At 35.4% G+C, this 26,303-nt stretch overlaps 2 protein-coding genes and 1 long non-coding RNA gene across 12 annotated transcripts; 1 reads left to right on the top strand and 2 right to left on the bottom strand.

The window, feature by feature from the left end:
• The first annotated feature begins 5,405 nt into the window (after nt 1-5,405).
• LOC121996288 (vacuolar-sorting receptor 1-like) lies at nt 5,406-12,971 on the top strand. Its single transcript, XM_042550200.1, has 12 exons — nt 5,406-6,123; nt 6,335-7,027; nt 7,174-7,262; nt 7,361-7,430; nt 7,509-7,592; nt 7,708-7,784; nt 7,865-7,946; nt 9,082-9,164; nt 9,239-9,293; nt 11,957-12,085; nt 12,230-12,336; nt 12,567-12,971. The coding sequence occupies exons 1-12, from the start codon at nt 5,838-5,840 to the stop codon at nt 12,660-12,662; spliced, it is 1,851 nt and encodes a 616-aa protein (XP_042406134.1). The 5' UTR covers nt 5,406-5,837; the 3' UTR covers nt 12,663-12,971.
• A 2,088-nt stretch (nt 12,972-15,059) lies between these two features.
• LOC121996289 lies at nt 15,060-20,551 on the bottom strand. 10 transcript variants are annotated; one of them, XR_006116028.1, is made up of 6 exons: nt 16,970-19,012; nt 16,829-16,901; nt 16,077-16,738; nt 15,930-16,001; nt 15,427-15,516; nt 15,060-15,355 (listed from the first exon to the last, which is right to left on the bottom strand). It is a non-coding gene; the product is annotated as an uncharacterized LOC121996289 (long non-coding RNA). The 10 variants fall into 10 exon arrangements; XR_006116027.1 differs by having other exon boundaries at nt 16,077-16,589; nt 16,670-16,738; nt 16,829-19,009; XR_006116026.1 differs by adding an exon at nt 20,303-20,551 and having other exon boundaries at nt 16,077-17,485.
• A 427-nt stretch (nt 20,552-20,978) lies between these two features.
• On the bottom strand, nt 20,979-24,994 carry LOC121996290 (probable serine/threonine-protein kinase PBL1). Its single transcript, XM_042550202.1, has 5 exons — nt 24,778-24,994; nt 23,309-23,954; nt 22,571-22,828; nt 21,971-22,093; nt 20,979-21,860 (listed from the first exon to the last, which is right to left on the bottom strand). The coding sequence occupies exons 2-5, from the start codon at nt 23,924-23,926 to the stop codon at nt 21,225-21,227; spliced, it is 1,635 nt and encodes a 544-aa protein (XP_042406136.1). The 5' UTR covers nt 23,927-23,954; nt 24,778-24,994; the 3' UTR covers nt 20,979-21,224.
• Nucleotides 24,995-26,303: the final 1,309 nt, after the last annotated feature.

Consider the following 26,303-nt stretch of genomic DNA (forward strand, 5'->3'; position numbering starts at 1 on the left):
GTTTTTCGTCCAAATTTGCAATAAATTTTACAACGAAAAGCTAATTTGTCTCAGATTTTATGACAAATATATATTATTTTGTCGCAAAATTTGATCACAGCTTGTTCACAATGAAAACTTTTTCACCGCAGATTTCATTACAAATTAATTTGTGGTGATTTTTTTTTAAAATTTGTTGTAAAATTCATATCAAAATGCATATTTTTTGTAGTGAAGAACGAATACACTCATGAAAATTGAATTGTATCAAGAAGAGACATAGGTGAGATATGACAATATTTACACAAATGACAGAACAATTCAACGACATTACACTTACTGTCATCCAGTAAAAAAACATATCTTCACAAGAGAATGTTTAAAGCATAAAATTTACCTGTCATATAATAAATTCAACAGTTGAATGTTGTCATATACCTTGTTTTCATTCATTTGCTGGATTATTGAAAATATGAATGGAAAAAGAGAGGTGAAAGGAGATTACATTGTGAATGAGAGTTTAGTCTCATATTGAAAATTTCTTGGCAATATGGTTGGTTTATAATGTTTTACACACATGGTTGTTATGAATATATGTATGGGGAGAGACTCTTTCTCATACCTGAACCCACATGGGGTGCAAATCTAAGGTCTGGATTGTACTAAACCAAATTGACTGATGCATGAACATGACCTGGGCGCATTGAATGTCGAACAGGTCACGATACATTATATTAATTGATGATTAATGAGTCAATGTTGTCGTTTCTAGCTAGGTGAGTAATGATAATAAATTGTCATTAATTGACCATTGCATCTTACCTCGGGAGCAAGATAACTCGGTTATATAAAGCAGCTCGACCATATAAGGCAACTCAGTTTTCCAATTAGCTAGCTCAGTCATCCCAAATAGCGCTCATTCTTCCCTACTTGGCAAATTGAGAATTGAGATTATCCACTCAAATCATCTTGATAAATAAGTCTGAAATTGATTTCCTATAATTTCCAATTTAGCAAACTCCTTCTATCTCCCACAAAGATTGTCCAACCCTTTATTTTATCCACTTTACATTTTTATGTTCACTTCTAGAGTCTTTGACCTCCAAGTTATATTGTTGTGATGAGTGCATGCACCGGTGGAGTTTATTTGGAATATACATTATTTGGTTAGTTTAGTTAGTTTTTGTGTGTATTTTGCTCTGACAGTCAAGGGTGGAGCCACATATTAGTCTAACTAGACGGAAGCATTATTTGGTAACCATCAGTAACTTGATTATCGTTGAATGAATGCTATTTTAATGCAAGCTCGTTTAAATATGGTTTGAACGCGCCTAGCATGCCAAATTGCCAATGTAATAGACTTTTCTCTAAATATCCAACAAATTTCATTTCCATTATTGACAAAATTCAACAGGGGAAAAACACATATATTTACACCAGTCAACCAGAACAGGCAGATCGAGATCGTCGAATGCAGCTAGCGAGACAACTTAATTTCATTGATGATATCTTTAGTTACTAATTAACATATATACCCATTTAATTTGTCTAATATAATAGTTCATTTGTCTTTAAAAATATATATAAAAAAAAGCTAATTTTTTCAGGTGTTTTACCGACTAAAATGTATTTCGTTAATAGTTTCCGTAGCCGGAATCCCATGGCCGATCGGAGAGACGCGAGGGCTTGCAATAGAGCCGCAGCTTTCTCTCCGACAGGCAGAGAAGAGGACGGCGAGGGGTGGAGGAATGGAGGAGGGGGCAGGGAGAGAAGAACCGGCTCGGTTCGGCGATGAGTGTCGCAACTTGTCACCCGACGACGACGACGACTACGACGACGGAGTTCATTTGTTCGGCTGTTCCCGCGCTCACACATAATTTTATATCCAAAAAATACTTTTTTTATGCTCCCTCAAAATTATTTTAAACAATATAACTATAATTAAAATTGCTTACGTGTGTTAGAATAGTGTATCTTTAAGATAAAGTAATTTTAGTTAAATTTATTCAGTATTTATCAAAGGAGCACCTAATTTTTTAAATTGACCCAAAGGTGTATTACACTTTGGTAATTAAGAAAATGTGCACTAATATATTTAATTTTCCTATTTTACCCATTCTGACAATTATGTCTATATGTAACCTCTCTCTCTCCACTTGTGGAAAGTAATCAAATATCATTCTTCTTTTCTCTTATCCATTAAATTTTATTCAATACAAATTTTTTTTTTTAAAAACCTATGTACCACTAATAGTGAATCCGAAAATAGCAATGGAGAGAATATTTGGACTCCTTACAATTTTAAAAATTCACATGACCTTTAATGGTTACAATCTGACGTCTGTAGATCAATTAGTGAGTTTCGATCAAAATCCACTAATCGATCTAGAAATATTAGATTACAAGCATTTCAAGTCCTATAGATTTCTAAAATTAAAAGAAATTCAAATATGCTCTCCATTATTATTTTTGGCATTCCTAGTGGTGGTTCAGGTTTTTGAAAAAAATAAATTCTCTTTCTTCTTCTTTTTTTAATTTTTTTTCTCAGACTTATTATAGGATATCAGACCCACGTTGAACCTAATATCTCCCTATATCAGGCCCAATATGGGCCTGATATTTCTCCATATCAGACCCAATAATTTTAGAAATTTATAGGAACTAAAATGGTTGCAATCTAAGGTCTTTAGGTCGATCAATGAATTTTGACCAAAACATACTGATTGACCTAGAGACTTCAGATTGCAACTATTTCAGGTTATGTGGATTTTTAAAATTACAAGGAGTTCAAATATGTTCTCTATTGTTATTTTTAGTTTTTTCTAAAGGTGGTCCAGAGGTTTTGAAAAAAAATTATTTCTTTTCATCTTTTTTATTTTTTTCCTCATGCCTCTCATGGGAGATCAAACCCACATTGAACATGATATTTCCTCATATGAGGCCCAACAATAAAAAGAAAAAGAAAACAAAAGAAAGGAAGAACGATTTAGTTTTTTCAAAACCTCTGGTCCATTAGTAGAAAAGTTGAAAATAAGAATGGAGAGCATATTTGGACTCCTTGTAATTTTAAAAATTCATAGAACTTGAAATGGTTACAATCTAATGTCTAGGTCGATCAGTGAGTTTTGATCGGAACCCATTGATCAACCTAGAGACCTCATATTGTAACTATTTCAAGTTATGTGGATTTCTAAAATTATAAGGAGTCCAAATATGTTCTCTATTATTATTTTTGGCTTCACTAGTGGTCGTTCAAAGATTTGAAAAAATTTAATTCGTATGGAATAAAATTTAATAGGTGACAGAAAAGAAGAAAGAAATTTGATTGCTTTCCACGAGTAGAGAGAGAGGTTGTATTCCGATATAATTGTCAAGAGGAGTAAAATAGAAAGACTATATATATTAATGCACCCTTTGGTAATTACCAAAGTGTGATATATATTTTGGACAATTCAAAAAATTAGATACTCCTTTTGGTAAATTGCTATTTTTGTTAGAGCTATTTTAATAGTTGAGCACCAATAAATATTTTAGATATTAAATTATCAATGAAGGATTGTTTTGATAATTTGTAAAAGTTTAATGATATAGATATAGATAATTAGGAGTGTCTCTTTAATTTCACTATCAATCTCATCTTATGAAATAATTTATTTTAGACGCAATTGAAAATAGGGGTTATGTGATCTTCCTAGAGAACAAAAGGTAATTGGTGTAAAATTAGTTTATAGGACAAAGCTGAAAAATATTGATATTGACAATTAACACATTTGGTAGCAAAGGGATATAAACAAGAATTTAGTGTTGATTATAAAGAAGTTTTTGCTCTGATGACAAGACATGATACAATCAAATTGGTAAAACGATGTCAACCCAAAATTCATGACCTATGTTTCAGTTAGATGTAAAATTAGCATTCCTTTATGAAAATTTGAAAGAAGAGGTATTCATCGATTAACCTCCTGATTATGTAAAATTTGACAATAAGCATAAAGTTCATAGATTAAAGAAAGCTGATTTACCTTCTCCGTATTAGTCTTGGGACGGGTTGATGGAGGTGCTGGGGGAGAGCGTATTCATCTTTTCATCTTTTTTTTACCACCATAGATTAAAGAAAGCTCTATAGATATTAGAAATAATCTACATAAGATTGGTATAATCTCATAGAATTTTTTTTTAAGGAATGTTTTAAAAAATGCCCTTATGAATATACTCTTTTCATAAGATTGAAGATGGAGGAAAAACATTGATAATTGGCTTATATATAGATGACTTAATTTATACTGGAAATAACATATCTATGTTTGGAAATATTTAAAAAACCATGGTGATGAAATTTAAGATGCCTGATCTTGATATTATGTATTATTTTCTTGGTTGAAGTGGTGCAAAGTTTTACTGGAGTTTTTATTTCTGTAAGTATCTTGAAAAATTTCACAAATGATGAAATTATTAATGTTGTTTACTGCACAAGTGATGACCAAATGATAAAGTCTCTCAAATTCCTTGTATTTCAAAAGCTTAAAAAGCTACTTGGTTTATACGTGGAATTTTAAAATTTGAATTCTTATTAAACTGATTGTTGCATTTGGAATATTAATTGAAGAGAGGGATTATTAATAAAATAGTAATGTGTTAGTGGATTAATGAATTAACATGTTTTAATTAGTGGCAAAAGTTAGTGATTTTAGAAATTGTCAAGGTTTAATGTATTTAAAGTAGTGGTTATGTAGTTAGTGGCTAATGGTGAGGTTTTACTAGTTAATATTAAGGAATTACTTGAGTATGTATTAGCTTATAATAGACTATTTATTTATCAATGAAAAATTTATTTTATCCACCTCATTTGTCCTCTTTTTTTATTTTTCTGAGCAAAGTAATAAGTTTAATGCTCAGGCAATTGGAGATAAAATAAGGAGAGTTTAAAAATATTAAAGAGTATTTTAATAATTTTAAAACTTTCAAAATTGTGAAACTAGATAAATTGGATGGTATAAATTTTTTACTAAGTTATCTTCATTTTATATTTGTCATGTGTCTCACATGACACCCCCAATTATTAAGTCGAATAATGCAAGTCCACCCTCAAAATTTCCTCCAAAAGGCTTTACATCATTTTCAGTAGGGAATATTATAAACATCTCAAAGTTTGGTCCATCACTAAAATTTAAATTGTTTCTTCCGTGATAATTAGTAAATATATAACATATTTTATTACGACTCAAATTTATCACTTCGTTAAAGATGATAGCCAGTTGGATAAATATTTTGAATGTTATTCAAATTCTTATTTAGCTAAATGTTACTATTTAAATTATTTAAAATATTTATGGATACCCCAAATAAAACATATAAAAAATTTGTCGAGTCAATTGAAATATTAGAGGGGGCGGAATGAAATTGCTCCGAAGGTCTAATAATAACAACCACGTGAGCGAAGAGGGCGAGACCAGGCGAGCGAGAAGTCGGTTAAAAAACTAGTGGGAGTGGTGGAAGCAAAGCTGCGAAGGCCGCCGCGTCGCTGCGCACTCTCTCGTTTCGCTCCGCTCCGCTCCGCTCCAGCTCTCTTTCTCCGTCTCGGATCGAAGACGATCAGGAACCCTAACCTCGCCTTCCGTCTCCCTTCACCTTCTCTTCCCACCGCTTTCCCGCTTGCGTGCGGTTCATGCTAAATATCTTTGCCCGTAGCATCTTTGCTTCGGAAGCGAAAAAAAGAAGCTTGCTTTCCGTCTCGGACGACCTCATTGGTCCCGTTTTCGAGCCAAATATTGTAGCTTTGTGTGCGAGGTTTCCTAAATCGTTAAGATTTTGTCTTCTTTTCCTCTTTGTGAGGTTCGGTTGGTTAGATTTGTGGAGAAATGCTGTGGTTTCGGGTGTGGGTTTTGCTTATTCTCTGGGGGTCGTGTCGGGGGAGGTTCGTGGTGGAGAAGAATAGCCTGAGAGTGACTTCGCCGGATTCGTTGAAGGGAATCTACGAGTGTGCTATCGGTAATTTTGGCGTTCCTCAGTATGGCGGGACGATGGTGGGGATCGTAGCGTATCCGAAAGCCAACCGGAAGGGTTGCCAGAGCTTTGAAAATTTCGACATCTCGTATAAATCGAAACCGGGAGGGTTCCCCACCTTTCTTCTCGTTGACAGAGGAGGTGAGTTTTTTTTGGGCTTAATTGTCTTTCATAATTTATTTGTCTACCCTTCTGATTTGCCTACCCATCACCATCTTGCAATCCTAAATCTCCTTGTTTATTTAAGATAGAGGAAATTTGTTCATTCCTGAACTCAGTAAATAACAGTGCCTAAACTGAATTTACTGTACTATGTTTTTTTTTTTTTTTTAAATGTGGGTGTGATGTGCAGATTGTTACTTCACTGCAAAAGCTTGGCATGCACAAAATGCTGGAGCTGGGGCTGTTCTTGTTGCTGATAACAAATTAGAACCTCTGATAACAATGGACACACCAGAGGAGGAGGATAGCAGGGCAGACTACCTACAAAACATCACAATTCCTTCAGCACTCATCCCTAAAAGCCTTGGTGATAGCTTAAAGAAGGCAATTCAAAACGCTGACATGGTCAACGTCAATTTAGATTGGAGGGAGTCTTTACCCCATCCTGATGATCGTGTGGAATATGAATTCTGGACAAATAGCAACGATGAGTGTGGTGCTAAATGTGACAGTCAAATACAATTTGTTAAGAATTTCAAAGGAGCAGCACAGATTCTAGAGAAAAAGGGTTATACACAGTTCACTCCCCACTACATTACATGGTACTGTCCTGAAGCTTTTCTTTTGAGCAAGCAGTGCAAGTCTCAGTGCATCAACCATGGGAGATATTGTGCACCTGATCCTGAACAGGACTTCAGCAAAGGGTATGATGGGAAAGATGTTGTAATCCAAAACTTGCGTCAAGTGTGCTTGCATAAGGTTGCTAATGAAAGCGGGAAACCTTGGCTGTGGTGGGATTATGTGACTGACTTCGCAATACGTTGTCCCATGAAGGAAAAGAAGTATACCAATGATTGTGCTGAATCAGTAATTAAATCACTTGGTGAGCATCTAAATTAGTCTTATTGTGTATAGTTGTATGCCTGTTCATTAGGTTCAAAATAAATTTAAAGAATTAGAAAGTATAATAATTATTTCTCCCACATATATGATATTTATCTACAATAATAATGTGACTTTCTCCAACAGGCATTAATCTGAAGAAGATAAATCAATGTATGGGTGATCCTGATGCAGATGAAAATAATCCAGTGCTTAAAGCCGAACAAGATGCACAGGTTGGAACTTTTTTTTTCTGAATTGTTGCATTATCTTATATTTGAAATTGCATTAAATTTCATGCACCTGATGTTTTGAATTTGATTCCTGTTCTTAGATTGGAAAGGACTCCCGTGGGGATGTTACTATTTTGCCAACTCTTGTTATCAACAATAGGCAATACAGGGGTAAACTTTTAAACAGTACTTTAGTGATTGTTGTTACCTTGGAACTTATGTTTAACTTATTGTTCTTTCTTTTATTAGGCAAGCTAGACAAGGCCGCAGTGCTCAAAGCAATCTGTGCTGGCTTTGAAGAGACAACCGAGCCAACTGTTTGTTTGAGTGAAGGTTCTTGGACTTTTGCCTCTTCTAATTGCTACAATTTCTTAGCTCTTTTATGCTGTAGCTGATAGCTGACTAATGGTCAATTGTCTGGTGTTTTATTTGTTTTTTAATTATATAGACATAGAAACAAATGAATGTCTGGACAATAATGGTGGCTGTTGGCAGGATAAGGCTTCTAATATCACTGCATGCAAGGTATTTAGTAGTACATCAATAACCATAACAATTGCATAATTATGTTTAGTTGACCATGGTTTGTTCTTATCTTTACCCAGGATACTTTTCGTGGTAGAATTTGTGAATGCCCTGTTGTGGAAGGTGTGAAGTTTGTGGGTGATGGATACACCCATTGTGAAGGTACTACATCAGTCTCATTTAAGCAGGAGCTGGAGTTGCTAAAACTTTAGTATGATTTTTATGAATACTTTTTATTGCCAAGGTTTAAAATTTATATACTAGTATAACCTTGCCTTAAGGTTTGGAGCTGCAGTAGTTATGAGCAGGGTGAATATTAGAACTAGAACAAGGAGTCATACTTTTAGTATTCTTTTATTTTTATTTAAATATTTAACTATATCTCTGACTGCAAATGTTGATAATGCTTACAAATATATTGGGTACAGTTAGTTAGACAACATGTTGCCTTTTTCTTGTTGGTGATTTTCTGGTCTGACCAAGCAATGATCCTATTATGAACCTGGAAAAGAAAGGAATATGATTATGCAAGGACAATCCCTACCTTTCAAGATTTCTACACAGCCATTTTGTTATGTAAAGTTCTCATTAACAGATTGTAGCTCACTCAATGAGTTGGGTGCAGGGACCTAATATCCCATTTCATGGTCCAACTAACACAGTGGTTTAGTTGGTGCTTTAGCTTGTCACCATCTAAAGTGATTTGCAATTTACTGTCCTTTGTGTTTTGGGGGACAGTATTGGAGAGAGAAAATAATATCAGTATCAGTTAGTAGTAATTTGATGTTTATCCTTCCGGTCATTCATGTTGAATTAGCAACTATCATCATATTATAATGGGTAATTTCAATCGGTATCGTCTGACTAACACAAAAAGTGTGGCAGAGTACATAAAATTCCTGTCAGTGCTTGGTGCTGGTGCCATGATTTGCAATTAAATATCTAATGCAAATGTTATGTGGACAACATTTTGCTTGCTCATTAATTGAAGAATCGAGCTTTATTCCTTAAAAATCTTTACCGTCATTGTTGTCTATGAAGAAATTTTGTTAACTTCAATACATTCTGTTGAACAATTTCTATGACGTATATTGCAGCAATCTTCATGGTTGCCTAACTTTTTCCGGAGAGATAATCCATTCAGCTGTTGGACTTTGTCATGTTTCTACTTTTATTCTTCTAATCATACCAATGCAAATTTGATTATTTTGAGTGTTTTAACTGTATTCAGTGCATTCAGTAGCATAATCACAAGTTACTCCTTTGAAGTCCATTTAATGTTGTGCCTTCATTTCAGCTTCTGGGGCAGGAAGGTGTGAGATCAACAATGGACGATGCTGGAAGAAAACTCAGGATAGAAAGACATATTCTGCTTGTGTGGTAAGCAATGGGATTAAAACCATTTGTTCCCACTGTCCTTTTCAATTCTAAGCACCTGAATAAACAACTTGCAGGATGAGGGATGCAAATGCCCATCAGGCTTTAAGGGCGATGGAATCAATTGTGAAGGTATTTATTTTATTGTCGATGCTTAGTCTGTACTTTCTCCTGGAGAATGGAGTAAAGAAAGAATAAAATTAGTTAGCATTTCTTAGATTGGTTGTTTATATCATGGAATAGACATGGAATTTAGGAAAAACATAGAGCAGGTCGAAGTGACTTTTTGGACACAGGGTTGGTTAGGCGAGGCATGAGTTGAAATCTTCTTCCCCATCCCGTATCATCTCACTTTTTTTTTTTTTTGTTGTCAAGTTTAGGTTGGGACGGACAACTAACTTCAAAATAAAATGTTTACGATTTCTATGATATACACATTATAAACTTGAATTCATGCGAGGGGAAAGTAAGGTAAGGTAAAAAATTTATCTCATAAACTTGAATTCATGTTTTGTTTTAATCCTATCCCGCTTCATTTACATATTTGTGGCGAGGTGAAGTAAGCAGCTCTTGATTGAGTGGATCAAAATGTATTGAAACCATTATTTTGAGGTTTGATTCATAAGAATGTTATATGAAATAGAAAAGGAATTCTTAATGACAATATCCTTACATAAATATCCTTCCCTAGTGAGCTATCAATCCATTTGTTTGCCTTCCTAGTCTGACTAATAGCCCCCTCTTAATTTGACCGACTTATTCGAGTCAACTTGCTTGCCCCAACTGACCTAACCGGTTCGCTTGCCTGATCCAATCAGTCAATTCAATTTGTCCTGTTTGATCAGCTTGTTCAAATCTACTAGCCTAATGTAGAGTTGTTACCTAGTTGTGTCGAGCTTGATTGCATTCAGTCTGTTCATTTGTCTTCATGAGGTTGTTTAAAATTGTTTATTGAAATTCTTGTGGTGCCCAAATGTGGAGCCGCCACATTAACAACCCCCACGCAATGACCTCACGTTGATGGAAGTTCATCATGTGTTAAGTGCATGGCGGGACGAACACTGGTGATGCATTTTTTGGTACTCAAACCTTGCCCACTACAAGCAAACTACCATGCATTTGCCAAGCCCGGGGGCTATACCATTCAATAATAAGGCTAGAGCCATTATTGAATCTAAAATGTAGTTAAAATATTTGTTCAACAAAGCAAATTTTATTATTTTTTTCATTTTTAAATATTGTCATATAGTATATTAGAATTTATAAAATGTATTCTATTATATATATATATATATATATTTGAATATAAAAATCAAGAAATAAAATCATGATCCGACTTTAGACAAGGTCATAATCAAGTCATACATGAATTTTTCACGACTTTTGTTAATGAATGTTATAAAGTCGAGCTCACTAGTGTTCAAATTTATTTGTTTATTTTATTTCTAAATACCAAACAAACATAAACGAGCTTTTATCGAGTTAATATTGTACTTGTTCACAAATACAACCCTATTCTAACTCATCTACTAGTCTAGTTTGGCCCGACTACGATTGTAGCAAAAGGTGATTATGCTCACCCCAAGCACCCCTCACAGCTCGTCCCCTGGTTATGTGAAAGCAGATAAATCACGGGGTCAGTGCTTCACCTAGTTGGTGGTCTAAGTTGTTCGATCTATGAATTAACCTGGTTGGATAGGGTAACCAAGGCCCATTTGACTCGACCCAACTGTTTGACCTGACCTGCCCCATTTTACTTGACCCAACTGTTTGACCTGACCTGCCTGATGCTCTCAACCTACATAGCCAGATGGTACATCTTGTATAATCCGATTAGCCTATCTAACTTAATGGAATCGCCGCACTTGACTTGCCTAGTTAACTTGCTTAGGTCTTCTATCCCGATCATTAGGGCAGTAAACAAGCCGAGCTAAGCCAAGCTTTGGAGTGTTCAAGCTTATTTGATAAGATAGCCGAGCCAAGCCGAGCTTAAAATGAACCAAGCCTTTAAAATGATTGTTCAAGCTTGACTTGGTTTATTTTTTATGAGTTTGAGCTTGTTTGAAGCTTGGCTTGAGCACTCAATTCTAGCTTGGCTTGAGCTTAGTTAAAGCTTGGTTCGTTTAAATGTTATCGAACTCTCAATTCAAGCTTGTTTGATTGTTTGAAACTTTTACTTGTTTGATTAGTTATGGAGTTTGATAATTTAAATTTATTTTTTTATTTTATTTTTTTATTTATTTAGTATATTGATAAGAGTTTTATTAATGAGCGTTGTTCACAAACGTTGTTCACGAACATTAACGAGCTAAACACATATGTGTTCAAGCTTGTTTGTTTAGTTTAACGAGTTGTTTGTTTAGTTTAACGAGTTGTTCAAGCTTGTTTATTTAATTGATCTGTGAATATTGCTGAACACCAAGCTTTTTCGCGAATGCTTGGTTCGTTTACAAGCCTATTGATCATCATGCTTCATCACTTAGCGCACCAAGAGATCACCATACATACCTGGTCAATCCATGCTCACAATAATATTCATTGGAGGGACAAATAGAATAACAATATTTATTATTCGAAGAAGGATGGATTACACAATTAATAACTATTCCTTGTGAACAGGAAATCACAATTCCATGGAAATTAATATTCCAAATTAATTTATGCCGCCAAACACAAGAATAAGAATGTTTACTCCATGAAAATTATGGGGAATTTTGAATAGCTATTCCTGTGAAAAACTGTTAGTTTCTTTATCGTATTCAATGATTTTTACTACCAATGATTCGCTTTCGCAGATGTTGACGAATGCAAGGAAAGGTTAGCCTGTCAATGCTCTGCCTGCAAGTGCAAGAACACCTGGGGAAACTACGAGTGCAGCTGCGGTGATGATTTGCTATACATAAAGGACCATGACACGTGCATAAGTGCGTATAGCCTAATCTCTACACTTCATTGAAATATCCATAATAACTATATTCTTCAATCAATAATAAAAGAAAACTAACTAGAAAAGATAGTTTCAACTACTATTACTACATGAGATTGACTATAATACCTACTGTATCCAGGCAAAAGACCTTCTACAGAGGTTGGTTGGAGCTTTTTGTGGGTTATCTTCTTTGGCCTAGTTATAGCTGGAGTTGTTGCCTATGCAGTATACAAGTACAGAATCAGGGTAAAGTTTGCTATTTTCGAGCCTTTTCTAGTGCTAGCATTGTGTGTCATTCATGTTTTTTCATCCACACAACGAATTGAGCCCTGTTAATATTTAGACTGTGTCGGTAAACAACTATCTGTTTTCTGTGCGTCGGTAAACTACCACCATGCGAGCCTGGTTTATGGTACAACATTCTAGCTCACAAATTTGAACTCCAGCATCTGATCTTTCTTTCCTGTTTTGTTCAGAGCTACATGGACTCGGAGATTCGGGCTATCATGGCGCAGTACATGCCGCTTGACAATCAAGAAACACAAAATCACATCCAACATGCTGAAATCTGAGCTATACCTTGGCGCATTTGGCAATATGCATCTTGAAGGCTGTAATGGTGATCCTTCTAACAGGGACGTGCTAAACCATTTTGTTTGTAGATCTGAAGCTTGATAGTACCAAAATTTGAGTTTTAGTTAACAATCTAAACCTAGTAAATTCCTGTGTAGTAAAATTTTCAGGTATCAACAAAAGAAGAATAGAAGTTGAGGGGGGCTAGGCAATGCTCTTGTCTTCTTTTTAGAAATAGTTAATCTATTCTATATGAATTTCTTTAGAAATAGTTAATCTATTCTGCATGAATTTCTTTAGAGTTAAAATTTCTATAATGGTGGTAAAAAAGACAATTATGATTACTAATTCGAAAGGAATAGGATTGCAAGTTGATCAGTTGGATGACTTAGATGAGTTAATTTAGTTGGACATGCTAAGCGAGTTGGACAAGTCAAGGTATCATTTAGGCGTGCCTTGTTGCACAAGTTGATTGACCTACTACAATAATAATAATCAAATTTTATTTTGTTAAGTGAAATTAGTATGTCATTTGGACTTTATCTTTTACTATATCATTATTTATATTCAATCATTTTTATTTATTATTATTAATTCATTTTTTTTAGTTTTTCCATTTCATATTTAATGTGCGTATTATAATAGTTTTATATCGTCTAATTGAGCACTTATTGATCGTCTAAGTATATGTATTTATCATTTTAAACATGTCTCTCAAAATTTTCTTTCAATAACTATAATCTTAACTCTCTCCATACTAATTTCATTTCTTATCTTGTCTATTTTTTTTTGTATATTTGTATATTCATTTTAATATTTTCATTTTTGTCATTTTCATTTTTTTTTTGCTCATGTATTTAAATCATAATTTAACATTCAACTTCATATAACAGAGCAACTCTAACTATTATTTTGTAAGATTTTAAATCTTAGAAGTATTTACGGTCACAAAGAACATATGACATTCTCTTTCATTTCAACAATTTTATTTGTATTTTATATAAGATATTTTTCTCAATCCCTCCATCCAACTGAATTGACTTACTAGATGTAGAAAATTAAAATGATATTTTTTAATCTATATTGTTAAAAAAATCTCCTTCAAAATATATTAAAATAATATTTTATATATAATTAAAATTATAAAATATCCCTCTATTTTTTATTTTGGAATAATGTTAATTAAAATTATTCTGAGATAGCATAGTTTTAGGCAAAATTATTTCAAGATAGTATAATTTTAATCAAAGTTGCTTGCACTTTTATAATAATATATCTTTAAGGTGGGCTGTTCCAAGATGGAGCAATTTCAACCTTAGTCAAAACCATCTTAAGATGGTATTTTTTTATCAAATTATAAGTGCGGTGTTATTTTAATAATTTTTTAAAGGATTTTTTTTTTGAATTTATAGGAATGTCTTTTTATTTTCTCCTTAGTCAATTTTACAATTAATTGAATTGAACATCTCAGTCGGATTGATCAAGTTGGATAAGTCAGATTCATCTTGCTAGATGGGGCGTGCCAAGTGATCAAACTGGTTAGATTAACACGCTTGTAAATTTGATGGGGAGATCGATCCAGTTGGATGGGTTGACCCAAGCGAGGTGTGGACAAGTCAAAACAATCGATGGTGCAATGATAAATCCCTTCCACGGTTAACCAAACATTGACAAATCGACTCTAACCGTGGTGCATTGTGAAACTAGCTACAGAGCAACGAACCATTCGAACTTCTAGATTTATCATGATGATCAATCAAAAAATTTTATAAAATCAAATTGATGACTTTCAGATTAATCAGAAGAATTGGAAATTGGGTGCGTTTGGTTTGTAAATTTTTTTCATTTTCTACTTTTCATTTTCTATTTCTGTTTGTTTTTATATTTTCTAATGTAGTTTTTAGAAAATAGAAAATACGTTTAGTATGTTGGACTGTATTTATATTTTATAGAAAAGAAAATTAGAAAATGCATTTGGTATGATAGACTGTATTTTTATTTTATAGAAAAGAAAACAGGAAAATGTGTTTGGTAAGTTAATATGAAAATGGTAATCTAAATTAATTTTATTTAGAAAAAAAACAAAGATGAAAAATTAATATAGTAAAATTAGTCTTATTTCTAATCTAATATAGGATTAAGCTTCTATATTACAATAATATCGAAATTCCTAGACACATCGAAATTCCTAATCTGAATTTCTAATTCAAAAAACACGGTTTAAATTTTAAATTTAATTTTAGGGTTTAGGGTAAACCACTGACAAAATACTATTTGGAGCCACCACACGTTCATTTACATGACCCTTTTGAAAATTTCGGCATGTTAATCCTAAAAACTACTTATGAGGATTAACAAGAACACTATTTTCCAATAACCCTGCTGATAATTGATGCTTATACTGCTGATCGATCTTATTAAGGAGACATAATTAAAACAATAACATACAAATTTCCAACTGAATTCGATCGCTAGAAATAACAAAAACTCGTACACGGCTAAAATAAGTCAATAACAATACATCGTCCATTGAGAGATAACACCAAAATTTCCAATTGAATTCGATTACTAAAAATAACAAAAACTCGTACATGGCTAAAATAAGTCAATAACAAAACGCGACTCATGCTCATGCTGCTTTGGACTTGCGAGTCGGCGGACGTCGAATCATAAGTAGAAGTTCATCGAAACCCTGCAAAGCAATTCGTTACAGTTAGCATCTTGCATTGTATGTCTATAGAACCTTGCTGGAAAGATACATACTTGTGTTGCGATGACCAGAACAGTAAAAAGGACGATAAGATAAAGGCCAATTATCGCGAGCATAACAAAATCGAAACCAACACTTGTGACCTGCAATTTAACACCAAAAGTTACCTATTAGCCCAAATGGCCAAAGCATAAAATGAATGGTTAGTCATTTTGACAAAGGGCAAAAAAAGAACAAGAAAAAAAGGCTTGCATTTGATCTTGCTTAGGTTAAAGCCATTTGGCATACAATAAATAAAATGTTTGTGATAGATGTTTGTTGAACAGAAGCAGAAGATGGTAAAATCATGTTCTGCCAAAAAAAGGTTGATTACAATGTATGGCCATCAACTTCATAAGTAGTCGTTCTAGTTACACAGATCAAATTTCTAACACTAAATCTGACAAAGGGAAATAGGAAGGCCAACTTAAAACAACCAAAGAATTCGACAACCATCAAAGAATTTTTGCAGAACAACACTAAACAAATGCACAGCATTGAAGAAGAATTTACTCACAATTTAGGTGCTCAATTACAAGAGTGCAAAATTAGAATTTACTCCATGGAGCTTCTATTCATTCTTTCGAGGCTTCATGGCAATAAACACATGTTAGAGACAAGTAAACAAATTAAAAACCCCAATCCATATTTAATCACAACATACCTGTAGCAAGAGACTGATGTTTCAAGGGAAAACTAAGGTTGGGTACTTGGGGGGTACACCATATAATCATTCCACATATTGCTTGCAATTTCATCACGTATGCTTCCCATCTGAGCTGTTTGACTTGAATCAATTGGAATCGGCTCTTGATCATTAAAATCACCTTCGACTCCGGACATAAGCATATCATCAGAAGAGTATTCCATAAACAAATTATCCATTGCATGATGTCGACGTATGAAATTATGCACCGCACAACATGCAACTGGAATTAATCTTTGCCTAGTAATTGGATAGTTTGACATATCTTTTAAAATTCGGAACCTTGCTTTGAGCACCCCAATGCACCGCTCTATAATATTACGACATGTACTGTGCCTATAATTAAATAACTCTTCCTTCCCCCTTGGTCTGCCTTGCCCCCGATAATCTCACAAGTGATAGCGTCGACCTCAATACGGAGCGAGAAACCCCGGCATGTTTAGGTAACCAGAATCAACAAGATAAATTGATCTGCATATATTGTTTCCATATTAATGATGTAAAATATCAACATAAATGAATATATATATAGAGTTTTATATGTTATTTACCACCGCAAGGTTTAGGAAAATTATTTTCATGCCTTGTCAATGCGTCTATGAACACCCTGGATTCATTTGCTGTCCCCTCCCAACCAGTATATACAAATGTGAAAAGCATATCGAAATCACATGCAAGCATCACATTTTGTGTAACAATAACCTTTCTACCATGAAAAGATGTCTGAATTGATGATGGTGCCCATGCCGACACGTGAGTCCCATCGATAGCTCCAAGACAATTCTAAAAATGCACAATGTGTTAAGGATAAGTTGTTAATGTAAGTAGACACATTAGTGTAGCATATGTACCTTAAAATACGGAAACCACTTTGGATTGTTCAATATGTGAGGATGGACGTCATTGTGTTCATATGGTCGAATAATATATGTGCCCAAGGTACAAACAGCTCGTAGAACTCGTTTGAACCACATGCTACTGGTGTAGAATGAATGTTGAAATCAATCTGCACATATCCGATGTCGTGTGTTGTGCCCGACAATTAGTAAGAACATAGCGACACCTTCTTCAACTGCAACTTTCTTTCTATCTTGCAATAGATTCATCTCTTTTAATGTATTACAAAAATTAACAAACACATGTTTTGACATACGAAAATTGTCAAAGCAAACTTGGGGGTGCCCATCAAGTATTTCTTGTATATACATCCTCCCATTAAGAGATGAAGTTCGACACGACATTCGATCAATGTATCCAAAATATTCAATCATCATGTCATGAAAAAAATCATTTGCAATACCCAAAACTATCAGCAAATTAATATCTGGACCTAATTCATCATATTCATTATCAGAGCTTGACATGATCTGCATCAAACCAATATTAAAATCAACACACATGTATCAAATTATCAATAGATTCATCACATAAACACCGAATAAACAATTCATATTGAAAAGATCAACATAGGCTTCAACATTAAATTCCAAAATATCAAACAAGTCTTCAATATTCAAGCCACAAAATCAAACAAACTCCATTAACATTAAGTAGTCTTCGGCTAGGTAATAAAATCACTCCCCATCAACTTGGCAACATATGATCCTACACGTGCTCAAGATTGAGGCAATCCAACCATTCAGCTCTCCTATTTGATGGAATTTTCATGAAAATTTCACGCAGACCAAGTTTAAGGAAAGCTTCGGTAGCTTTTGTGTATGCTTGGATAGATAAAGATTCCATCCCATTTAAAATCTGCATGCACATCTGTATAGAGTATGGATCATTGAACATGCTAGTTCCAGAAGAACAGGATATATCTTGTTCACGTTCTAACTTAGCAGCCTTCAACTCCAAGTATTTTTGTCTAGAAATAGATTCTCCACTCAGCTGTTCCATGGTATTACTCCACTTGTCCATACAAGCCTCATACTTTTCAATTCTTGAATGTTTAGGATCTTTACGTCGACGACTATTGGATGATTCTGCAACACGACGCCACCGATTATTAGGTTCCCCTCCGACATCCTCATTCTCATCATCAACGACTTCAACATATGAGTTAACACCTCTATTAATGAATGCTTCTTCAAGCTCTCTCTCTTCATCAGATGTGGGAGGTAATTGAGTAGAAGCCCTATGCATATCACCTGTTGCTATTGTCCCACCAAAAACTTCACTAAGAATGTGAAAATGATCACAACCTTCCATTTGTATTGACTTGTACTCCCTTTTATTTTTCTGTACAATTGATTAGGAAAGCATTTTATTATACACTAGCATACAATAAAAATATATATTTGAATAGATAAAAATATTTACCATATAAAATTCTGCCCACACTTCCTCTGGAGCATTCACTTTACCAGTGTCTGGATCCATTGTCACACTAGTATGAGCAAGCAATGCAGTAAAAAGGTCGTTGTCTGGTGTGTAGACGATTCCATTTACCTTTGAGCCTATCGACACCATAATTCATCTTCGTAGTTTGATATAATTCTTTGTTGATTTCCTCCCAAACCACATTACTAAAGGTAGATGTTTGTAACTTATTGTGCTTCACTTTATCATAAATGATCTCGACAAACATGGCAACATTAGTCTTTGACCACTCATATTTCTCCACATCGATACCAGGATTATGGCCTCCCATAATGTCTTCTATAAAACAATTGTTTTCATATTTAAGGGCACAAATAGAATGAAGAATAGTAAGAACAATAAAATTAAGGAAAAATGGAAAATATTGCCTGGACATAAAGAAACAACTAAGAAAGTAAAATAATAAAGAAACAACTAAGAATATGTAACGACCCGGCCCTTTGGCCTCTTGGGTGGCCCTTGCGACGACCCACTGGCGGCCCTTATGTCGTCGGCCCATTTGGCGACCTCTCATGTCGTCGACCGACGACCTTTGGCCGTGCCGTTACTCACTAGGACTTTCCACCCCTGGTCAGTGGATTTTTGCCTCCCCCAGGATTCGAACTCTAGACCTCCAGGCTTAAGTATTAGAGTTTATGAATCCTGGTAACCAAGTGAGATGATCTCACTTGGTTACCAGGATTCATAAACTCTAATACTTAAGCCTGGAGGTCTAGAGTTCGAATCCTGGGGGAAGGCGCCTTTTATTGTAACGACCCGACCCTTTGGCCTCTTGGGCGGCCCTTGCGGCGGCCCACTGGCGGCCCTTATGTCGTCGGCCCATTTGGCGACCTCTATGTCGTCGACCGACGACCCTTGGCCGTGCCGTTACTCACTAAGACTTTCCACCCCTGGTCAGTGGATTTTTGCCTCCCCCAGGATTCGAACTCTAGACCTCCAGGCTTAAGTATTAGAGTTTATGAATCCTGGTAACCAAGTGAGACCATCAAGGTTATTGTAACGACCCGGCCCTTTGGCCTCTTGGGTGGCCCTTGCGACGACCCACTGGCGGCCCTTATGTCGTCGGCCCATTTGGCGACCTCTCATGTCGTCGACCGACGACCTTTGGCCGTGCCGTTACTCACTAGGACTTTCCACCCCTGGCAGTGGATTTTTGCCTCCCCCAGGATTCGAACTCTAAACCTCCAGGCTTAAGTATTAGAGTTTATGAATCCTGGTAACCAAGTGAGATGATCTCACTTGGTTACCAGGATTCATAAACTCTAATACTTAAGCCTGGAGGTTTAGAGTTCGAATCCTGGGAGAGGCAAAAATCCAAATGGGCCGACGACATAAGGGGCCGCCAGTTGGGCTGCCACAAGGGCCGCCCAAGAGGCCAAAGGGTCGGGTCGTTACAGAATACCTGCTATAAGACACAACTAAGAATGCTTGGACATAAAGAAACAACTAAAGAATACCTGCTATAAAGACACAACTAAGAATGCTTGGACATAAAGAAACAACTAAAGAAGTCCCATGGTTAATATAGTTGATATTTACGTGAGTTTATTCTAATAAATTTTCGATATAAAATATCTCATTGTGTTAGGAAAAAATATCCCTATCATTTACATATCTTGCCATGATCACTCCAACTGAGAAGCTTCCTCCTCCCATCATGCATGAAAGTAACTATTATTTAAGAACAAATAAGATAACCAAATTCAAATCATATAAAAGATGAGAAATTATACATCGGATTAATCCAATACACAAACTGAAGAAAAAACTACCAGATTATAAAAAAAAATTATATTACTTACATAATTAAGGAAACCTATGAATGATTTCTAACACCAAGTAATCCACAACAGAGAGGATGTGATGAATGGAAGGGATCGCTGGAAAATATGGAGAAGACGAGCACGACAGAGAGGATGCGGGATTAGCAAAGGGCTGCCAGTGTGTGAGCAACAGGGGGCGAAGGAGGAACGGTGGTGCGCCAGACGGAAGCAACGTTTTAGGGCACGGGAGAAGATGCACGGGAGTCGGGAGTTCGGGAGAGGAGAAAAAAAAAAGGGATAAAGAAAATGAAAAAAAATGACACCAGTGGACCACGTTTTCACTTTTTTTTCGGCCACGTTTTCTGGTTTTCACTTTTTTTTTCAGCCACGTTTTCACATTTTCACTTTTTTTGGACAACGTTTTCAGTTTTTTCTGAAAACGACTTTTAGCCGTTTTCTAATTTTCTAGAAAATGAGATCTCATTTTCTGAAAAACATAAGTAAAAATGATCAACCAAACATGTTTTTTATTTTTACAGAAAATGAAACTAGAAAATGATCAAACCAAACATCCCCTTAAATTTTTTTAAAAAAAAAACATGAAAAGGCATCATCATCACCTCAAAACAACTGCAGGTTGGAACAGTTTAAACTAATTAACAAGGACGAGTTTTTGAGCAATGAGTTATTGCACATCATCAAATGGAAACTCATGGACAAACCAACTTTTCTAATACGAGAGGATCACATTTACTTTATTTACAGATGTCGAACAAAGTTCACTCCCTACTAGATAACTGATTCTTTCATTCATAATGCGACGACGCAACCTGACACTCATCTTCTATCTACAAATTGTCTCAACCCTGTTTCAACAGGCACATCTATACTTCATGTATCCACATCGAAATCACAAATAAAGCATCAAACATAAATACTCAAATAAAGAATATATGAACAGTTAAAATCCTTCGAGTCTGGTCGACCTATGTAACATAGGCGAGCTGGGTTTCCTGGGACTGTTTATCCTACTATCTTCAAATGAAGCTGTGGTCGAACAGTTCTGGAGTCGCAGTGGCATTGAAAATGAAGTTCTCGGCAACGACAGCTGTTGGGATATTGATGGAGGTGACGGCGAAAAGGCAGTTGTGGGCGGTGGTGCAGGGATGACCATGCCATTTATCGTTTGAGATTTCAGCATCCTTTTCCCAGAAACTGCAGATGGTTCTTTAAGACGGTAGCGGCTTGGGCATTTCGTCTCTTGGACATTTTCCAGTGATTCAGCGATAGCCCTCATGGTAGGTCTTTCTGAAGGATCTTTCTGAAGGCACTTCGATATTATATCTGCAACTGTTCGTGCTGCTTTGGGAGGGAAACGCCCTTTGATTCGAGGATCCATGATAAATGATAGGAGGCAATCATCGGCAAGGAATGGCTTGCTCCATTTGACAATATTGCGCTCTTCTTTAGGGTACCTGGCATCGAGATTCTTCCGTCCAGTCAGTAGTTCAAGAAGGACAATTCCAAAACTCCAAACATTGCTTTTAGGAGTCAGTAATCCTTTCTCCAAGGTCTCCACTGACAGGTTCCCGGAGCCCTGATCAACGATAAATGAATAAGCTCAGCAAAGGTTACTATGTAAGTGGCGATTTGCTGGAACAAGCAGGCGAACCGCATCAAACTGGGAACTTGAGTTAAACCACTTACGATAGAAGAATTCGATATGCTTGTGTCTAGGTTGTAGTAACTGGCAAATCCATATCCTGAGAGTTTTGCACTGTAATCCTTGTCAACTTGTATGTTTGAAATAGAGAATTCATGATACATTGCCTGATTATCAAAAACATGATATCAATGTAAGATACCAGCTAAAGCACAAAATTATAAGATGCTAGATATTCTTCAGAACATGGTTTAAATAGTTAGTTTTTTTATACACGTGTAGAAGTCTTATGGAATTAGATTGTAAATATTGTTATAATTTTATATAGAATAAGCAATCGTTGATAATTTTGCAAAATTTAGTACTTGTTCTTTCACAGGGTCTGAATAAAAAGACAAATGGCCAAAGATCCCAGTCCCTGATTTTATAGACATCATATCATCCTCATCAAATGATCTCCAATGTGTTAAAATGAAAACTTGTCAATTTCATAACTCTAATCTTATTGAGACTGTGTCAACAAAATGCTAGAACTAATTAAATTTCTACCTTTCTAATAGATTCTTCAAATTATTTAATTTTGTCTCGACGTATCTTAAATCAAATACACAGTGCATGGCATATCAAGGATGAAGTTAATTCACCTGAAAAGGCCCTTCTTCATGTAAGAAGGCAAGACCTCTTGCAGCACAGACCGCCACTTTTATCCTTGTAAGCCAATCAATGGAAGGACCATCTGATCTTCCATGGAGCAGTCGGTCCAAACTCCCATGATAGAGCCTCTCATATATCAACATTCTCTCATCAGAACCATCTTGAGCATAATACCCAATTAACTTGCAAAGATTAGGATGCTGTAGTGAAGCTATTATATTCACCTCACTTGCAAATTCCTTCAAATTCTGAAAAAGGTCAAACATGACAAATTACTATTCACTTAACCATCACTATGGTGCAGCAACATCAATCAATTAATTTTCTAGAAATTGTTTGAATGCACCCAACGAATAAAAAGAACACCTATAGTGGTAATACTAATGCATAAATACTCATATCAATATAAACATGTTGCTAAAATTTAAAAGAAACAGTCCATGAAATCCACCCACTTAAGGATTCAACAGAATTTCACAAGAACCTTGGATCAATTCTGAAAAAGGAAACAACACTAGTATCAAATTCTGAAGAAAGATGAAATACTAGCTTCACAATGGGTGAATTGAAGTAGAATTAACCGTACATAAATAAGACATGGCATTCGAATCTTTCTGGAAGTTACATTGATGCTTAGAGGTTTGAGTATTCTAAATATAACACCACAAGTATCTAAAGCAAAAGAGAAAATGTGCAAAGAAGAAATTTCTAGGATATAAATAAATTACCTGCGAGAAATGCTGTAAACAAGTAACTGTGGCTTCAATCTTCTTTGAAGTTATCTCATTTCCAAAAGTTGCATTACAAACGGTCATCGAGCTGCTTTCAGAAATGCCAAATTCAAGCGAGAAATGTTGAGAAGCTATTGAAATTTCATCATATGAGAAATTGCGAAGCCCTTTCTTGGATTGCGGTAATGGGAGTGGACCCGAGGTGTTACTAGAACTCATTGGTTGGTTTGACTTAAAACTTGAGAAATTCTTCAAAACAGAGTCGGTGCGTGGTGAGGGAAGGGGAAGTGGTAGCGGATTTGAGAAATGCTGATCCTTCACTGGCCAACTTCGACCCTTGCACTCTTCTTGATCATCAAATTCAAGAACATCCCGATCTGCCACGATAAGGCTAGAAGGAGCAGATAATGCTCTAGCTCTCACATTTGGTGATATAGATTGAGAAGATCTTGTTCTGTTTCTGAAACTTGGAGGGGCCGACTGAAGAGATGGCTTATCGCACTCTGGTTCAGGAAGTGTAGAAGTTGAGCTCTCATTCAACTTTGGTGGTCTCTTGCTGGCAAAGCTCACATTTTTCTTCTTCTTATTCTGCTTCAAAATGGTGAAGCAGCCCATTTTGCAAGTGTCAAAAAGCTGGGTTTCCCTAAAGAAGTAAACATAACCATATCAGCAAAAGAAGCAACATACATATATATTAAATTGATTATCTTCAGAATTTTCATGACTATCAAATCCATCTACATGACTACTTGGCTAAAAAGATCAGTAACAATCTACCTAATTGTCGTGTATGCTTCAATTCACATTGAAGCTATGAGAGGAACTATCGTGTATTCTTAACCAAACAAAATCAATCATCTTGAACAAAGTACTTAGAAAAAACCATAGTAGAACTGCCATCTTATGTTAAATTATGTGGTCTCGAAACTGTTAAACAAAAGTGGCTTAAAGATAAGAACCACGGCACGCTGAACGGATGAGTAAATGCTGACAAAACAATTACTGGTTGGGCACTTCTCTGATGACCTCCCAAACAGGATATTAATGCAGACAACGTCTTCTATGCACCAATGAACAACTTTAAGCGCAAACCTACCGAGTCAAAAGGTTGAATCGAACCAATTCAAATTATGCTGCCGGATGATGCAATCAATCTAAACTCTTAAGAAAAATCAAGAACGCAATTCATCGAATTCAACCCATTCTCCCGAAAACTATCAGAGAAAACTAAAACAGCAAGGTTCTCAAATTCTAACTTGTGAACAAAACTTCCCAAAAAAGATCCCGTTTTTACTAATTCAACGGTCAAATCAAGATCCCAGATGTAATTAGTGTTCCCATCGTAGACGAAGTCCGCCCAAAATATCATCTTTTCGTAACAAAAACGCTAGAAATTGCGCCGAGAGCAAAAAAAATAAATAAATACAATAAAATGGAACATTAGTTCAGAGAGGTCAAGATCAAACCTCGGAAAGAAAAACCCTCGGCTTCGACGCCCGCCGCCGATCCAACGTGCAAGGCGAGTGTCTCCGCGCACCCGCTCACGGAGAAGGAGCGGGAAATAAGTATGGAGCGGAACCAGGAGGAGAAGGAGGAGGAGGAAGAGGAGGAGAGGATGAGGAGGAAGAAGAAGAGGAAGAGAAGAATAATGGAGAAGAATAAAGAAAGGTGGGTGGGTGTGACACCATGAACACTGGTCAAAGGGAGCATGGGAAAGATGATGCGACAGCTACAAGCAAAGACCTACCTCTTCACCAGATTGCCACTGCCTCATCTCATATTTTCTGTTATGCCATTTCCATACAATTAAATGCGAAATAAATTTAATGAAAAAATTTATTCTCAAAATCAAAATACCTTCCGATATTTATTTATTTATGACATTATTATTTTATCTCCTAATTATTAAAGTTATTATTCTATTTTAAAGAGTTGATGGGTCACGTGCACATCATTAGTGAAATTACATTCTAAGACACGAGTTATTCATGTAATTGTGATTATTCATCACGATTAATCACAGGAATAAGTGTGGATTAATAATCGCAAAAATAAATAAAATCTGGTGGTGGCATTCCTGTGAATTGGGTAAAGGTAGGAGGGCAAGATAAGAAAAAGATGGCAACAGGCAGGGGATGTAACAGTCAAGTCAAAAGCATTTTAAAACCCTTTTTTCAAATCGATTCTGTTGTGTAGTCAAAGGAAAGGAAAACGAATGATGGGACCTTTGACCTCATGCTTTCCGTCCAATCGTCCTATCTTCGAACTGATTGACGGTTCAGATGTTATCTCAAGCGGGGTGGGTCCCGTCCAGGCACTTCTCAATAAAAGTGTGAGTCACGACACTGAGCCGTGCTTGTATTGAACCGGAGCGGTATCATATCGGTCCGGTTCATCTCACTCTGATAATAAAAATTTATTTTTCATCCTAAGTGTCCTTAATAATTATCTTTAGATAAATATGAAAAAAATAAATCAAGAATAATTATTAGCTATTAGTATAGATGGTCTACTCAAACGTATAGAATTTTAACCCTAAAATTTTATATGACAATAATTTATTAACCATCACATAGTTTCAAGAGGACGGTTCATCTCACTCCGAAATTTGGCCGTGTGATATTATGAAATAAAATTATGTAAAATAATTGGAAAAAAATTTGAAAGAGTACTAGGCATTTTTAATTAAAATTTATTTAACTTTAACTAAAATTATTCTAATCAAGTTACTTTAATTTTATTTGATCTCCTAGAGGATGCCACATTAGAGAGATAAGATTACCTGAGTTGATAATGACCGAACAGAAGACAATTCATCTCTCTCTCTAGAACTTAACCATGTGGTATCATGAGACAAAATTATGTAAAATAATTGAAAAAAAATGAAAGAGTACTAGGTATTTTTAATTAAAATTTATTTAACTTTAACTAAAATTATTCACGCAGTTTCTTTGAAACATATTCTTAGGATCGTTTGTTTATTTATACAATC

This window comes from Zingiber officinale, chromosome 6A, assembly GCF_018446385.1.
Source record: "Zingiber officinale cultivar Zhangliang chromosome 6A, Zo_v1.1, whole genome shotgun sequence".
NCBI lineage: Eukaryota > Viridiplantae > Streptophyta > Magnoliopsida > Zingiberales > Zingiberaceae > Zingiber > Zingiber officinale.

What these genes read in the sequence shown, in the direction of transcription:
- LOC121996288 (XM_042550200.1), top strand. Translation starts at nt 5,838, where the DNA reads ATGCTGTGGTTTCGGGTGTGGGTTTTGCTTATTCTCTGGGGGTCGTGT. An exon ending in TGGATACACCCATTGTGAAG is followed by an intron (nt 7,947 to 9,081) that starts GTACTACATCAG and finishes CCTTCATTTCAG; the next exon opens with CTTCTGGGGCAGGAAGGTGT. An exon ending in GGACCATGACACGTGCATAA is followed by an intron (nt 12,086 to 12,229) that starts GTGCGTATAGCC and finishes TACTGTATCCAG; the next exon opens with GCAAAAGACCTTCTACAGAG.
- LOC121996290 (XM_042550202.1), bottom strand. Translation starts at nt 23,926, where the DNA reads ATGGGCTGCTTCACCATTTTGAAGCAGAATAAGAAGAAGAAAAATGTG. An exon ending in GTTTACAGCATTTCTCGCAG is followed by an intron (nt 22,829 to 23,308) that starts GTAATTTATTTA and finishes GACCTTTTTCAG; the next exon opens with AATTTGAAGGAATTTGCAAG. An exon ending in ATGAAGAAGGGCCTTTTCAG is followed by an intron (nt 22,094 to 22,570) that starts GTGAATTAACTT and finishes TTTGATAATCAG; the next exon opens with GCAATGTATCATGAATTCTC.